This window comes from Camellia sinensis, chromosome 4 (genome assembly GCF_055761805.1).
Source record: "Camellia sinensis isolate YWXY chromosome 4, ASM5576180v1, whole genome shotgun sequence".
NCBI classification, from domain to species: Eukaryota; Viridiplantae; Streptophyta; class Magnoliopsida; order Ericales; family Theaceae; genus Camellia; species Camellia sinensis.
Window position 1 is genome coordinate 68,338,085 of NC_138964.1, and position 15,728 is coordinate 68,353,812.

General features: G+C 41.0%; 1 protein-coding gene across 1 annotated transcript; it reads right to left on the reverse strand.

Annotated features, from left to right (window-relative positions):
• Positions 1 to 884: 884 nt before the first annotated feature.
• On the reverse strand, positions 885 to 7,010 carry LOC114273206 (uncharacterized). The gene is made up of 8 exons (XM_028214978.2): positions 6,702 to 7,010; positions 6,475 to 6,623; positions 4,691 to 5,657; positions 3,966 to 4,057; positions 3,017 to 3,091; positions 2,088 to 2,149; positions 1,800 to 1,869; positions 885 to 1,700 (listed from the first exon to the last, which is right to left on the reverse strand). The coding sequence occupies exons 1-8, from the start codon at positions 6,841 to 6,843 to the stop codon at positions 1,014 to 1,016; spliced, it is 2,244 nt and encodes a 747-aa protein (XP_028070779.2). The 5' UTR covers positions 6,844 to 7,010; the 3' UTR covers positions 885 to 1,013.
• Between the last annotated feature and the right edge of the window lie 8,718 nt (positions 7,011 to 15,728).

Sequence of the window (15,728 nt, forward strand, 5' to 3'; positions counted from 1 at the left end):
ATCCTCTTTATTATTGTGATCATTTGATAAATCCTATGAAATCATTCTGTTGACACGTTTGAGTACTTTGGTCATTTGATAAATTCTGTGAAGTTGTTCTGTGTGGTCAGTGTTTATTTGTCTAGCTAAATGATGTGGAAATGCTTCGTACATGGATCGAGTGGACCCTGCCAATAGCTTGGACCAATAGCCCGGATAAGCAGTTGTGCTTGGGTGAGGTGGGTGAGGCCGGTCGCTAGTCATATACTGAGTAGGACCGGGTATTTGGTTCTCAATAAATTATCATATGTCGAGTTGGCTTGTTTGTGCAATTTGATAAATTGCTTGATTAACGAATCTAATCGGTTGTGTAATTGCTGGATCTCTGTTAATTTATTTTCTGTCTGAGCCTTGTTATTCCTGTTGTATTGTATACTTCCCGAATTAATTTATTTTTCAAGTGTGGAGCAAATTTAGTGGCGATTGGAATTGAAGCATCTAAAGAGATTATTTGAGTTGGAGATTTTTTAGTCCACAACTTTATATTATTTTTGGAGATGTGTATAATTTATGTTTTGGAGACATGTGAGTTAATTATTTATGGAGACGATTTGTATATTTGAGATTATGAGTTATCTACAATTTTAAATTTGAGGTTGAATTGATTTATTAACGGCCTAGAAATTGGGACGTTACAGTTTTTACAAGCCATCAATGGCTAAAATTAAAAACACAATCCATTCTCCTGAAAGATGACACTAATCAAAGAAATCTGGAAATTAGCTAGTACACATACCAAAGAAATCTGGAAATTGCCTAATTTAACTCTCTTTGCATGGTTTACTTCTAAGACATCTAACAAACAATCACACAGAGGGTGGGAAAATTGAGTATCACAATACAAGTGTCGCATAATCTGCTGAACTAGTATTTAGTTATGTTATAAATATAAGTACATAAACTGCTGTGAACTTGGGTTAAAATTACACAAAAGTGCGGAAGAAAATTTTTTCCTCTGCTAGTGATATAATTATCTAACCTTTGGCACCCAATCCTCTGGATTTAGGAAGCTTGACTGCAACCAAAGGATTGACTATGCCTTGTGAATCCTTTCCCAGGCCCATGCCTTCCACAAACCCCATCTTGGCCATCATTTTCGATCCAAATCCCTTGGTATGATTCTCAAAATCTGCAAATCTTTGAGTTTTATCCTTTCCAAATTTCTTTGGTTTAGTCTTTGACGAGTTACTACTGGTTTCAGAGGCTTCTGCACCCAATCCCAGCGACTTAGGTCGTTGAATTGCCTTGATGGGTTGTGCAATACCTTGACCATCCTTCCCAAGCCCACCACCTTCTACGAATCCCATCTTAGCCATCATCTTCGATCCAAAACCTGTAGTGTGCAACTCGAAGGCACCATATTTTGATGAACTGCCCATGCCTTGGTTTTCTTGGCAAGTGTTTGTGTCTCTGTAGTTTGAATCAATGGTCCAGATCTCTGTGGTATCTGATTGCATGGTACCGCCAGGGACAAAAGAAACAGGCTGTGCAGCATATGAGCCCGTCTTCCCACCCCTTTTCTTCTTGCTTGGGGCAGATTGTAATATTTCTAGTGAGCTCGAACCACTTCCCTTGGCAGTCTTCTTAACTCTGTTTCTATTTCCTTTTAATTTTACACGGTTGACTGTAAAATCAGCATCCTCATCATCAGCTCCTATCAGCTGAAAATTTGTACACTTGTAGTGTGATGAAATTCAGAGAGAAAAATGCTACTTTAAACCTTCCAGACAGGACAAAGCAGTTTCAGTTAACAAAAATACCTTCTCAAGCCAAAGCTTATAGCTAGAAGATGGCATATGTGTGTGTTCAGTTCGCATCACTGTTACTATACTGAAAAAGAGCATGTCAGTCCACTTCAAAAATTTCATGCTTTGGAAGTTTGAACTAATTTGAATGTATGAACAAACAAGTCACATAATCTATGGCTTCTAGCATGAGGGGCAGGGAGAACTTGTCCAAGAGACAAACAACTTGAGCATGATGTAAATAGATAGATAGATACTTCAGACTAAAAGAATTATACAGTTGACCTCACATCCTTTATTTACCTTTTCTTTCCAGCAACTTGACAACCACTGTGCAAGCGATAAATTGCTGCTAATCTTTGCACCTAAATGCATACAAAACCAGTATCAACAGAAGAATCTTACACAGGTCTAAAGCCCACCAAAAGTAGTTTAAAATCGTACTAAATCATCAGGACTTCCATTTGTGCTGATCTAAATTTGAGAAAACAAATTTTAGGAAGCATGTACAGGAGATGTTCCTTGTATTACATCAAGTGCCTTATTTTGGAAAAATATAAAAATAAAAAATAAAATAAATCAGGAATTGGGAAATGTGCAACATTTTTAGGTGAATCAAATTGAGCAGAAAACTTCAATCAAAATGAAGATCCAGCAAGATAAAAATGTGTTTGGCGTCCTATGCTTTGTTCATGCTTTGCTCTACTAACATGTAAGAAATAAGAGAATTAAAATAAGAATGTGCATGAATTATATAAATAGTGCAACTATTATTAGCTGACAGCCAACCCCACCAACAACAAATTTGTTATTTACATTGTTTACCTCTGCAAAAACACCATAAGAGACACTATCCTCAGTTATAATACAGTGAAATATTAGACTTGGTTAAAATGACATGAATAAGAAAAATAAAAAAATAAACTTCATTGCATATTGTTTTTCTACTTACAGATCTAGGCCATCTAATTTTCCACAACCTACTATTTTAATAAATCAAACAATGGGCCAATGACCAACCTAATATCCCCCATATGAGCTTTTTCTCCTTTGATTTTTATTTCAGAAGTGAACTAATCCTCAAGTAAATGTAAAATCTAATAGATGGGTATTTTTTTCCTTTTTTTATGGTGCGGGGAACGTTTGATGGGCAAACAAGGAGGAGCAGAACAAATTAAATAGACCAAAAATAGCAGTAAGCTGCAAACTGCAAAGCACAAAGATAACCATACCTGGGAACAATCCCGAGAGTGCATGGGTTGAAATGAAAACAAATCTACTCCATCCAAAACCATCTGTTGTAATTTCTACAATTCAAAACCACAAAGATGTCAGGTTTTTTACCCTGTTCTTTTCCTTTTTGCTTTTTGGGAGAATTCACTGAAGCACATCATTTTGGTACTCAAATAAAATACAAAACTAAAAATGAGAGAAAAAAGGAAATCCTTTAATTAAGTAATAAGCTACTAATTTCCAAAGAGATGAAAACATTATTAAGAAATTTCAAAGAAATTAAAAAAATAATGCAGTCTAATTGAACAAGCATTGATTGTCACATCACATGACCTATGTAATGAATCTCTTCGTAGTAATAATGTTCTGCATTCTTTGAAATGCAGCTTGTGCACTCTAAATATGTTTTAAAACGTTAATATGAATACATATATGTATGTCGATATTCTACAATTGTTTTATAGTCTTTAACTGCAATTGTTACATGAATCATATCTTAATGTTTACGTTATAAAAAATATGGCTATCCAACTTTGATTCATGCTATATTACTTTTTTTTTTTTAATTACCTTTAAACAAACTATTCATATATTTGACATCTAACAAATTTAATATAAACTTTTAATGTGTCTCAGGCATATCTTGTCCAATATTTTTTGAAAATTTTTATGTCGGCATATACCTATGTCATGTCCATGTCTGGTTGTGTGTCCATGTCTGTGCTACTTAGCATGATATTATTACTTATTCACCATGGAGACGCGTTGTTTCCACACACACCAAGTATAATAATCATAATCATTACTAAAAATCATTAAGTACTAAATATAAACTGATAGAGGCTCAATATGGCATCAAACCATCATCAAACAGTATCATTATCAACATTAGCAAAACAACAATGATGTGAACTCATCTTCCAATTGTGAAACATTATTTCTTCTTACCAAATTTATCTGCTGAAGATCAACACCATGATGAACAATTCTCTCTCTCCGTTTCAGAGCACTCTTTTCTTTGCGATATTTCTTTTTTTCACCTGAAATAGCACACTAAAGTATATGCAGTAGAGTTGAAGGCAGGGAGTTAATTCATCAGAGTGGAACATATTGATCAACCACAATAAAAGTAAGAAAAAAAAGCAGACTTCTTCAGCAATAAAATAGATTTACTATAGGATTTCAATGACACTTTACCATCGCCTGCAATTATGTCTATTTTCTCATCCTTTTATTAATCTTTTTGTTCAAAAAATTTTCACAAAAAGATGAACTTCCAAGATTCAAAACTCCTAACATATAAATTCATATTTACATGACTGAGTGTATAAACAAAATTTGAAAACGAAATTCATCTTGCTGACTCAATTACTTTGGCGGTATCATCTTGAACCATGCCTTAGTGCTTAGTATCCTGGCATTACATCTTGAAGCTGATACCTAAACAACAAAAGTCTCTTAAGAAATTGCAATAGAAAAGGTAAATCTCCTCTAATTTGTAGTATTCAATGTTTTAAAAATACAAGCAGAGTTTGCAACATATAATTATATTTCGTAGGATTCCATTTACCTTTACCAATTCGGCACTTAAACAATCACATACCAAATAAGATTATGCGTGTGATATATATGAACATCTATACCTGGGAACACTTACCCAAAACAATCTATACCTGGGAATTTCCTGAAATTTTTACTCTTTTGAGCCTGAAAAGGCCAAGACCGAGGAAGTCGAGCAACATGCTTCTTTCTACTAGAAATGGTTGTTGGATCCTTTTCAAGCATAAGATTATCCAAAACAGATGACCAAGCATATCCAGTGGTTCTAGGTCTTGAAGCCTCTGCACGGTACTTTCTTCTAGCTCGTGGCTTCTTCATACCATATTCCCTTGATGTGTCCTGAAGAGCAATCTCACCCAATTTCTCCCATGCCTCATGAAATCTACCACCAGAAGTTTTATCATCATCTGATACATCGAGAGCCTGCCCTAAAAACTGCTTCATGTGTACAAATTCATCACTGCCGCCAATTCCTTCAAAGTAGTCCTCTGCAACCTCATCATCAATATCTGAATCACTATCAGATGTGTTGTCAGAGAAATCACCATCAGATGATCCTGTGGATTCCCCTGAACAAGAAGTTTCCAAGCTTCTCACATCAATCAACTCTACTCCATCATCCTCATTATCTTCCCCATCTGAAATGTCTTGGGTATACAATTTCATGCCTCCAACATACAAAAACCCTGAATTTTTCTCCGAAGATGGAGTCTGAGCCAGCAAATCATCAATCGCTTGAGTGCTTACCTCATGGGTATAACAAACATCGGCATCCATTTCCTCCTCAGAATATGATGAATCAAAACAAGAGCCTTCTTTCTCTTCCATTTGCAATGATGATCCAATACCACTTGGAGTTGCTTCTACTTCGTCACAAAACCCCAATCCACTGTCAGAGCTATCATCCAATGCAAAACTCGTACTGTAGTCATAATTAAATTCAGAATATTGGGGTTCTTTACTCGGTGCTTGGTCTACATAAGCAATGATCTGGGTGTCCTTGGAATCAACCAGAACAATTGGGTGTGACACATCCAAATTGTGTCCTGGCTTGTTACCTTCATTTGGAAATGAATCTTCCTGAAAAAAGATTAGATTATCCAATTTAATTTAGCTTCTGTAATACAAACTGCTGGTTTAATAATACAACATACCTCAAATTTTATTCAATCAACCAAAGAAAATAAAGTGAGTTACCAGAAATTTCATAAACTTATCCAGGATGACTTCATCCAACAATCAAACATTGAATTTGACAGTATAAGGACTAAACTGGTTTGTCTATTACAAAATATACCCCCAAATGATACCTTATTACTTTTAGTTTTAGACAAGAAAAATCAATTGAAAATAATTCTTTCTTTCAAGTAAAAAGACTAAAACCCTAAGGCAGTGTTTGGTTCATGGATTGGGTAAGGATTTGGAAAAGAAAAGGAAAAAAATGGGTGAATTGTGACATTTCACACACTTTTTCTCTTTCCCTTTTCAAATTTCTACCCAAATCCATGAGCAAAACACAGAACACAAAGACTATCCAAATAAATCGAATTGACAGTTCAAAATAACTTCTCTAATCAAAAGCATTGCTCAATTTTATCCTAACTACAACACAATCAACTTATACGAATATAGATATAAATGTTATACAGAAAGAAGAAAAATAAAATCATTTTCACAATTGAAAACACTTTCTTTTCAAGTACAAGAGCTAACCATTGAACCCAAAATGAAAATCGTTTCAACTCAAAAACACCCAAATTGATCCAAATGAATCAAATACAACATTCAGAACAGCTTCTCTAACCTTACACCTAGCTCAACTCCATTGTAACCACACAAACTCAACACATATAAAAACACAAAAAAATAAAAATATAGATTTAAAATTAGCAGATACCTGATAATCAGCGACAGGGCAAGCGTAACCAAAAGCATTCCTTCTAGGTTTCTGAGATTCACTTCTGGAGCCAGAACCTTTTCGTTGATCAGATTTTCCAGATCTTGAGGCAGACTTCGTTTTGCCTTTCCGATCATTAGGGTTCCTTCCTACAAACCCAACAATCAAATCATAGAACAATCAGATAAATAGCAAATTCTCATCACTGCATAGAGAGAGAGAGAGACCTTTGCGCGTTGAAGAAGTTTGGGACCAATCGGCCAAGACACCGCCACAGACGAAGAGAGAACGACCAGCAGAGGAAGTTGGTGGTTTTCGGATCCTGGTATTGGTTTTGCGGGACCTCTTCTTGTAACCTCGTCCCGCCATAGATGACCCAGGTATACACAAGGTGGTCCTGCAGCTGCGGTTGGATTGTTTCGGTCGTTTATACTTTTTGAAGATGAGGTGACGTTTTAGGGCTCCACTTGAAAGCCACTCTTGTATGGTGCGTGGGCCTTATTTCGAAACTTTATTCTTGATCATCAAAATGGTCTATTTTTAAAATAGATGGAGTATAATATATTTGTAACAAATTAAATTATTAATAGCCTTGTTTGAAATATTAATTATTTTATTTTTTAGTTATTTAATATGTTAAATATTTGTCTTTGAAAAGAGAGTTAGATTTTTTTTAGTTGGATGTAATATTTGTGAGAAAAAAAATAAAATTATTATAGATTTGATGTGATATTTTGTCTTATTAAAGCATCCGCATCAAACTCTATAATAGCTTTGAAGCTATTGTAGAGAGTATCAGCATCAAATTTGTTTTCCATCGGTCTTAACAATTTTTTTCTAGATTAAGCTTTTGTTAAATTTACTGTAGTACCTCAATAACTTTGTTAAGCCACTGTTCATCAGCTACATGATTTTTTATTAAATTTTTTTGAGTAAAACTAGGCTAAAATCTTTAAATCGGTCGTCCACAAGGATATCCTCTTAGATATCCTATTAGATGTCCCGTGAGTGCCTGTAGTAGAAGAAGAAAAAAATGTCCAAAATTAGCCTAACCAGTCGACCGGCTGGTCAACGGCAATTTTTTTTTTTTTTTTTTTTTTGCGTTTTTTTAAAATTATTTGGGTGGCATCTCATCAATTTAATAAAAAAATAAAGAATAACAAATACAATAAGAAATTAATATTTTAATAAGGTTGAGTTAGAATAGAGAGTTTGATGCAATGAATACTAAAAAGGTGACTAACAAAAATAACAAAAGTGGATTTTGGGTTATAATTTGATTCAAAATTTGTTGAGACTGATATGGATGCTCTTAATTATTTTAACCTATTTTATCTTTTTCTAAATTTTAGTTCAAAAAACTTAAAAAATCTTTTGCCAAACACCTTGTAAGAGGGGCTAATTTGAGCCCACTAAATTATTTAGGCCCAATAGCCCAAGATTAGTGGGCCCGAATTTATCGCAAGTCCAAAAATTGGTGGACCCAGATTTATCGCCATCAAACGGATTGAATCGCTCTAAGCCTCGAAAGGGTTCGGATCCACGGACCTAGAGACTTACTCGGGCCCGGACTCGAAAGGGTATTAAGCAAGCCTAGAGATCCGAGGCACTCGGACTCGAAAGGGTTCGGATCCACGAACCTAGAGTTCCTAAACACTTGGCTTCGAACGGATTCAGACGCAATCTAGAAGTCGCTCCGTTAATGAGTCCCAGAACACTTGCGGGCTCGGAGCTTTCCGGGATCTACGCACCAGAACCATGGGCGTAATGGAGTTCGAACAAAGGACCCGATCCCGAGGACGGTGAGTGGAGATAAATTCACTCTTCGGTTAAACTAGCCTATACCCGGGTCGAGGTGGCACGACCCCGGGGGGTCCATGAGACTCGGCAATATTTTGCGGCAGGACGTCCTCTGGGACTACCCCTGACCCTTTGGGATGATTGGGGATCATTGGTTAGGTGTGGCTAAGAAGAAGGGTTCGCCGAGGGAGTGATCTCCTCTTCGGGGTTTTCTCATCCTCGGAGAAGTCACCTCCTCGGAGAAGTCACCCCCTCGGACAAGGTGGTTAGAGAGAATATCCCCCATGTGCCTTGCACATGGGCTCCATCCTACATCATGAGGTGCCTATAAATAGCACCCACCCATAGCTTTACAGGGGATGGATTTTGGAGATTTTTGAACTCTTGGGAAAGAACTAATTTCCCCTCTCCATTATCAACCTTGAGAGTGAAAGTGGGAGATCCCTGGGAGAGCCTTGCCATTATTCTATTCTCTAGCCATTTTGCCTTCTTCTTCACCCAATCTCTTATCTCCATCATCTCCTTTGTTGTTGTGTTCCTAAGTTGAGATTATTGAAGAATCTAAGCCTCTCATCATATTCTAGAGAATTCGAAGTTGTTCTTCAAGGATCTTTGAAGATCTTCGAATTTTCCAACTCCTTTCTTGAACCCTCTCCTACATTTTTGGCGACTCTGCTGGGGAGGCGGATTGGTTAATGGTCTCAACAAGATCTGGAATCCACACAACTCCAACAAGAATGGTGGGAGAAGATGAAGTTCACCAACAAGGATCCTCTAATGGTGGTGATGACAGAACCATGACTCCAGATCAACCACTTTTGCTTGAAGCCATTCAAGGACTTCAGAATACTCAGCAAGAGATTCTTACCACTCTTCAGAATCTCACTCACACCATGTTGGTGATGAGTTCTAACTTTGCACCGGCGCCAAACGGGAATCAAACTGGTGGTGGAGTTATTCTCGCCGGAGCGCAAAATCAAATCCAAGGAGAAGTAGGCCCCAATCAGCCTATGGCTCATGGCAACACGGCCACAGTAACACATGCTCAAACCACAGTAGGCGGCGGCAGTTTGCCCATGCCCGGGCTCCATGGCGTGCCAAGCCAAGATCCAATGGTGACTAGGGGAGTTTCTAGTGTAATGAATGGTGCTCCGGCGACTGTTGGTGTCCAGGAAAACATAAGGAGCATGATGGCGCAAAAGGGAGCTCTGCCCGTACCTAATCTTGTCACGCCACCAGTAAATGTTACCCAAGCACCAAGCGGGCCTCCTTTGGTGCCGACAACAAATCTGCAAGCACAACCCGGTATAGCGGCGCCGTACGGTGGACTTTACGGGCCTCAATTCAATATCCCATCACCAACTGGCTTGTCTATAGGCGCTGATGGCCAGTATCGTCAAATGTCCTCACCAATGATGAATTCGCAGCACCAGAATGGCCAAGACGCCCCTAGCTCAGTCTTTGGGTACATAAGCCAAGTCCCGGGAATACCACCATCAAACTCTCTCCCTCAACAGTTTCTCACTCTCGCCGATGTGCAGGCCATGTTCGATCTCGAACGGGGCAAGAGGACCTTACCCTCTTTGCCTGATCCAGACGTCAAGCCGCCTTACCCCATTGAGATGCTGAGCTATCCATACCCTGAGGGGTATACAGTGCCGAAGTTCATCAAGTTCGACGGCAAACAAGGAAATGCCCGAGAACATGTTGTGCGATTCATCGAGACTCTAGGTATTCATGGTTCAAACCACGTCCTCCGACTGAGAGAATTCTCTAAGTCCCTCACCGACCGAGCATATAGTTGGTATGTTAATTTGGCCCCAAACTCTGTCCGAAGTTGGGAGGAAATGGTTAACAAATTCCACTCTAAGTTCTTTCAAGTGGCGGAGAAGGTGACCACACTTACATTGTGTAAAGAGAAGCAACAAGAAAGTGAAGACATCCTTGACTACGTCAAAAGGTTTCAGGACAAGGCCGTGGATTGTCATGAAGCAGTTGAGGAAAGTTATCTGGTCCAAATTTGTCTAGAAGGGGCATTGAGCAGGTACAAAATGTTTCTAGTTAACCACAAACTACCCACCTTCTCGGCATTAATAGAAGCAGCTCGGAACATTAGCATTCCTCAGGCTCAGGAGTCCGGATTTAAAGCCAGTTACAAGACTAGTTTCAAGTCATCTCGTGGACCTATCGTTGCTGCTGCCTCTGCCCCGGATACCCGAAATTCACAAGGGGGAGGTCATAGGGGCCAGAAAAGAAAGCAATATAATGGTGAAAAGGGGAATGTTTCTTATCCATGTGGAATCGAGGAAGTGAAAGCTCTAGTTAAGGAATGGGTGGCTGACGGAGAGCTAAAATTGCCTTATGTTGAAGAAATGCCATCAAAAAAGGACCGTGAGAGCCCTGAATTTTGTGTCTACCATCGTACATTGAAACATCCGACAGAGAAGTGTTGGACTCTCAGGAAAATCTTCAGAGATAAAGTCGAGGCAGACGAATTGAGGTTCAAAAAGCGAGGGACTCAAGACATCCGAGAACAACCGTATCCTCAACACCGAGACAAGGGCAAGAATGTTGCTATGATAGCTTATGAAGGCCCAATGATCGAGGCTATCGCTAATCTCGATGACGATGACTGTTATCTGGACGACATCCTCGAGCCAGAGGGTGAGCAAGTTTACTATGGAAGTGCTCTCGATCCAGAGGGCAGAACATTTATGACTCATGGCGAAGATCCCTTTGATCCAAAAGGAGGAGAAGAATACTATGGAAGAGGAGGACACCATGTTTATGTGGCATCTTATTTTGAGGAGACCGAGGAGATGGTTAACTACGAGCCTCCAAGAGTGGAAAAAGATCCGGATCACTATGCCAAAACCCTGCAAGACTGTGTAAAGTTCAAGCAGTTCTTTGACCAGCTTGGACTTTCCAGGGAGGCAAGAACGGAAATCACCAAGTCTATCATTAATATAGCCGAGGCACACCATGAGGAATGCATGTCGACTGAGGGGTCTATCCCGAGGAAGGCAAAAGAGCAATCTAGTGCCATTACTTTCTCCGAGGCTGATCGAAAGTATCCTTTTTCTCACAATCGCCCGCTTTATGTGACTGTTTTTATTAACGGGGTTGAGTTCAAAAGGGCCTTTCTAGATAGTGGAGCCTCTATCAACATTATGACTCGCGCTACTCTAGAAAAAGCCGGAATCTCTGAAGAACGCATTGTGAAGCAGCCGATAGTCATCACTGGCTTCGGTGGAGAAAGGAGAGTTACTATCGGATGCGTAACAGTTGATTTAGCCGTTGGAGAGATTCCCTCGGCCACCAAGTTCCATATTATCGATTCTGAGGCAAATTATCACATCATTCTAGGGAGGACCTGGATGCATAGATATGGGGCTGTACCATCAAGTTATCATCAGTGTGTTAAGGCTAAATGGGGAAAGAAGACGGTGACAATTCAGGCTACAGAAAGGCCGTTCGAGATCCATGAAACTCATTATTCTGATGCCATCTACTTCACCGAACTGGCTGTCGAAGAAGTTCCCACCACCTCTAAGCCTCGAGGGGTCAAAATTCCTCGTTGGGAGGATATCAAAGATGACAAGGAGCCAATGACAGAATCAAGTAAGCGGGCGATGTCTAGACCAGAAAGTCCGCCTATTCCTCGGAAGGTGATGAAAGTTCGAGAAGGAGGTAAGATGGTGTATTATTTATGAAGGTGCGGGGAGTCGGTTTCTTCAGTCACCGACTCCGAGTCAAAAGAAGAGCCTCCTGACAATGATATAGTAATAAAGCCTGAAGTGGCTCCAGAATGTATGCAAGATGGGCCGAAGCCTCAGCCTGAACAACTTATCGAAATAGATCTGAGTGATGGACAAGATGCACCGAGGCCGGTATTCGTAAGTTCGAGCCTTAGCCCAGAGAAGCGGGAACAGTTGTTAAAGTTGATAAGCCGATACTCAGATGTGTTTGCTTGGTCATATAAGGAAATGCCCGGACTAGATCCTGACCTAGTCTCCCACTATCTTGATGTGTTCCCAAACTCCAAGCCAATTAAGCAAGCTGCTCGAAAATATCATCCAGATCTCGAAGAGAAGATTAAGGAGGAGATTGAAAAACTTCAACAGGCTGGTTTCATCCGGCCAATACAGTACCCCACGTGGTTAGCAAACATCGTGCCAGTAAAGAAGAAGAATGGCCAAATCAGAGTATGTGTAGACTTTCGAGATTTGAACAAATCTTGCCCGAAGGATGAATTCCCTCTTCCTCACATCGACACCCTCGTGGATACTACCTCGGGACACCAGATGTTCTCATTCATGGATGGATTCAGTGGATACAATCAGATTAAGATGGCTGAAGAGGACGCAGAAAAGACTGCTTTTAGAACACCTCTCGGAAACTTCTTCTATACAGTCATGCCTTTCGGACTCAAGAATGCCGGTGCAACTTACCAAAGGGCTATGACTGCAATCTTTCATGACATGATCCATCATGAGGTGGAAGATTATGTTGATGATCTAGTGGTGAAATCCAAGAAAGAAGAAGACCATCTCCGAGACCTTGAGAAGGTATTCAAGAGGTGCCAGAAATTCAAAATGAGGATGAATCCTCTCAAATGTGCTTTCGGGGTGACGGCCGGGAAGTTCCTCGGGTTTCTTGTACATAGGCATGGTATCGAGGCAGATGAAGACAAGGTCAAATCTATCAGAGCAATGCCTCCCCCGCATTCTCAGAAGGAGTTAAAGAAGTTCCTCGGGAAAGTGTCTTATATTCGGAGGTTTATCCCAGCACTTGCAGAGATCTCGGCCCCTTTCGGTTCATTGTTAAAAGGAGATGCCAAGTTCGAGTGGAACCAGGAGCACCAAAAGGCCTTCGAGAGAATCAAGGCAGCCTTGACCTCGCCTCAGACCATGATAGCCCCGCAGCCCGGGGTGCCGCTAATGTTGTACTTAACTTCAACCCCCAAGTCCATAGGGGCATTATTGGTCCAAGATGTAGATGGAGCAGAACGCCCGGTGTATTACATCAGCCGGAAGATTCGAGGAGCAGAAGTCCGATATACCCCGGTAGAGAGACATTGTTTAGCTTTAGTATTCACTGTCCAAAAGCTCAGACATTACTTCTTAGCACACCAGATTCGGATTGTCACTAAAAGTGATCCAATCCGATACCTCCTCAGCAAGCCTGCTCTAACCGGGAAGGTGGCAAGATGGTTGTTAGCACTAGGTGAATTCGAGATCACATGTGTAGCCCCCAAGGCGATCAAAAGCCAAGCCTTAGCTGATCTCCTTGCCCAATTTCCAAGTGGTGACTATGAACCAGTGAATGAAGAATTAAGAGGAGAGGTGCATGCAGCTATGGCTTCCGAGGAAAACTTCTGGACATTGAGCTTTGACGGAGTAGCAGCCGGAGGGAAGGGAGGAACCGGGATAGTCCTTACAAGCAAAAGTGGGGAAAAGTTATATTTGTCTTATAAACTGGATTTCCATTGTTCGAATAACGAAGCCGAGTATGAGGCTCTTATTTTAGGCTTGATAGCAGCTGAGAAGCACAGTATCAAGAAGATTCGGATCCGGGGGGACTCAAAGCTGATAGTGAAGCAAGTTTCAGGACAGTTCGTCTTAAAGGAGCCTGCCTTGGCCACATATCGAACAACAGTCCAAAGGCTTCTTGACAAATTTCAGAAGGTCGAAATAGAGCATGTGCCTCGCTCCGACAACAAGTTTTCAGATGCCCTCGCAACATTAGGGGCAAGAGTTGACATTCCAGAGGAAGAGGCAACAATTGTTATCAAGAAGAGAACAGAACCTTCAATAATACCCGAAGACAAAGGCCTTCCGGAGGACTGGAGAGGAGAAGTCCTCGAGCAACTCAGAAGCAAAGTTGGAAAACTGACTATGGCCAAGCTTGCCCAATTCACAATTATTCAAGGTGAACTTTACTTCCGAGGAGGTACCGGATTCCTAGCCCGGTGTATTGGCCAACAAGAAGCAAGCTTCCGACTACAACAGATCCATGAAAAGTCTTGCGGGGATGGGGATATCAGTCTGTATAGAAGAATCCAAAGACAAGGTTATTATTGGCCCGAGATGGAGAAGGACTCAAATCAATTACAGAGGGAATGCCCCAAGTGTCAGTCATACATCCGGGAGGATGAGAGTTGCTTTGAAATTGATACCCCTGACTGGAGGCAAGTCTACATTGACTATCTCAAAGAGGGAACACTACCTGAGAGCCCGAGGGACATTGCACACCTCAAGAGGAGAGCGAGGCGGTACTTTCTTGATCAGGACAAGCTGTATAGAAGAAGTATTGAGGGCACTCCCCTGAGATGTCTCTCCAAGGAGGAGTCAGATCTAGTCCTCGGAAGAGCCCACGAGATTGAACATCAAGGAGGGGCTCGGCTGTTCGAGCAACTTATACACCTTGGGTATGACTGGCCGACCATGGAGTCAGATGCATCCCATCACGTGAAGAGGTGCCAGACTTGTCAGAAACACGGAAATTTGATCCATGCTCCAGCTGTAGACCTGCATAGTATCCGAACGCCATGGCCGTTCCATACCTGGGCTTTTGATCTGATAGGGCCCATCTCCACATCTTCTAAGGGGTACAAGTGGATTCTCGCAGCCACAGAATTGAGTACAAAGTGGGTCGAAGCAATTCCTCTGAAGAACGCTACGGGGCCTGCAGTTGCGAACTTCATCAAGGAGAATATCATTTGCCGATTTGGAGTACCAAACACCATCCTCTCGGATAACGGCACTCCCTTCATAAACAAAGATGTGAAGAGCCTCCTAGAGACTTACCAAGTGAAGCATCACAAATCCACACCCTACTATCCAAAAGGGAACGGGCAGGCGGAAGCCACAAACAAGACACTGATAAGGATTCTGAGCAAGATGATGGATGAGTTTGGGGGGACTTGGTCCGAACAGTTGATAGTAGCCCTATGGGCGTATCGCACTTCGAAGAGAAAGCCAACTCAAGCAACTCCTTACTCCCTTGTGTATGGGTCCGAGGCAGTGTTACCTATAGAGTTGGAAACGCCATCTGCTCGAATGGCTCTCGCCTCGGGAATGGTATTGGAGCCTCGAACCACCAGATTGGAAGCATTAGAGGAAAAGCATGACAGAGCTGCAAAAGTCATGGAAAGGTATCATGAGTCCATCGCCCGAGCCTATAACCAGACTGTGGTACCAAGGAAGTTTGAAGAAGGTGATCTAGTATGGAAGATTGTAGACCCAATCATGCGAGGACAGCCTTTACCCAAGTTTTCTCCAAAATGGGAAGGGCCCTACAAGGTGGTTCAGGCAAGCTCAAGCGGGTACTACAAACTTGTAAGGGTTGAAGACGGCTTCCGAACTGGCCCGCTCAATGCAAAGTTTATCAAGCATTACTACCCATAGTTGGACTCATCTATGTTGAAATTCATTTTCACTTTCTTACTTTGT

Coding starts and splice junctions, on each gene's coding strand:
- LOC114273206 (XM_028214978.2), bottom strand. CDS start 6,843: ATGGCGGGACGAGGTTACAAGAAGAGGTCCCGCAAAACCAATACCAGG. Junction 6,624..6,701: donor AACTTCTTCAACGCGCAAAG/GTCTCTCTCTCT, acceptor TTGGGTTTGTAG/GAAGGAACCCTAATGATCGG. Junction 2,150..3,016: donor ACTCTCGGGATTGTTCCCAG/GTATGGTTATCT, acceptor GTATGCATTTAG/GTGCAAAGATTAGCAGCAAT.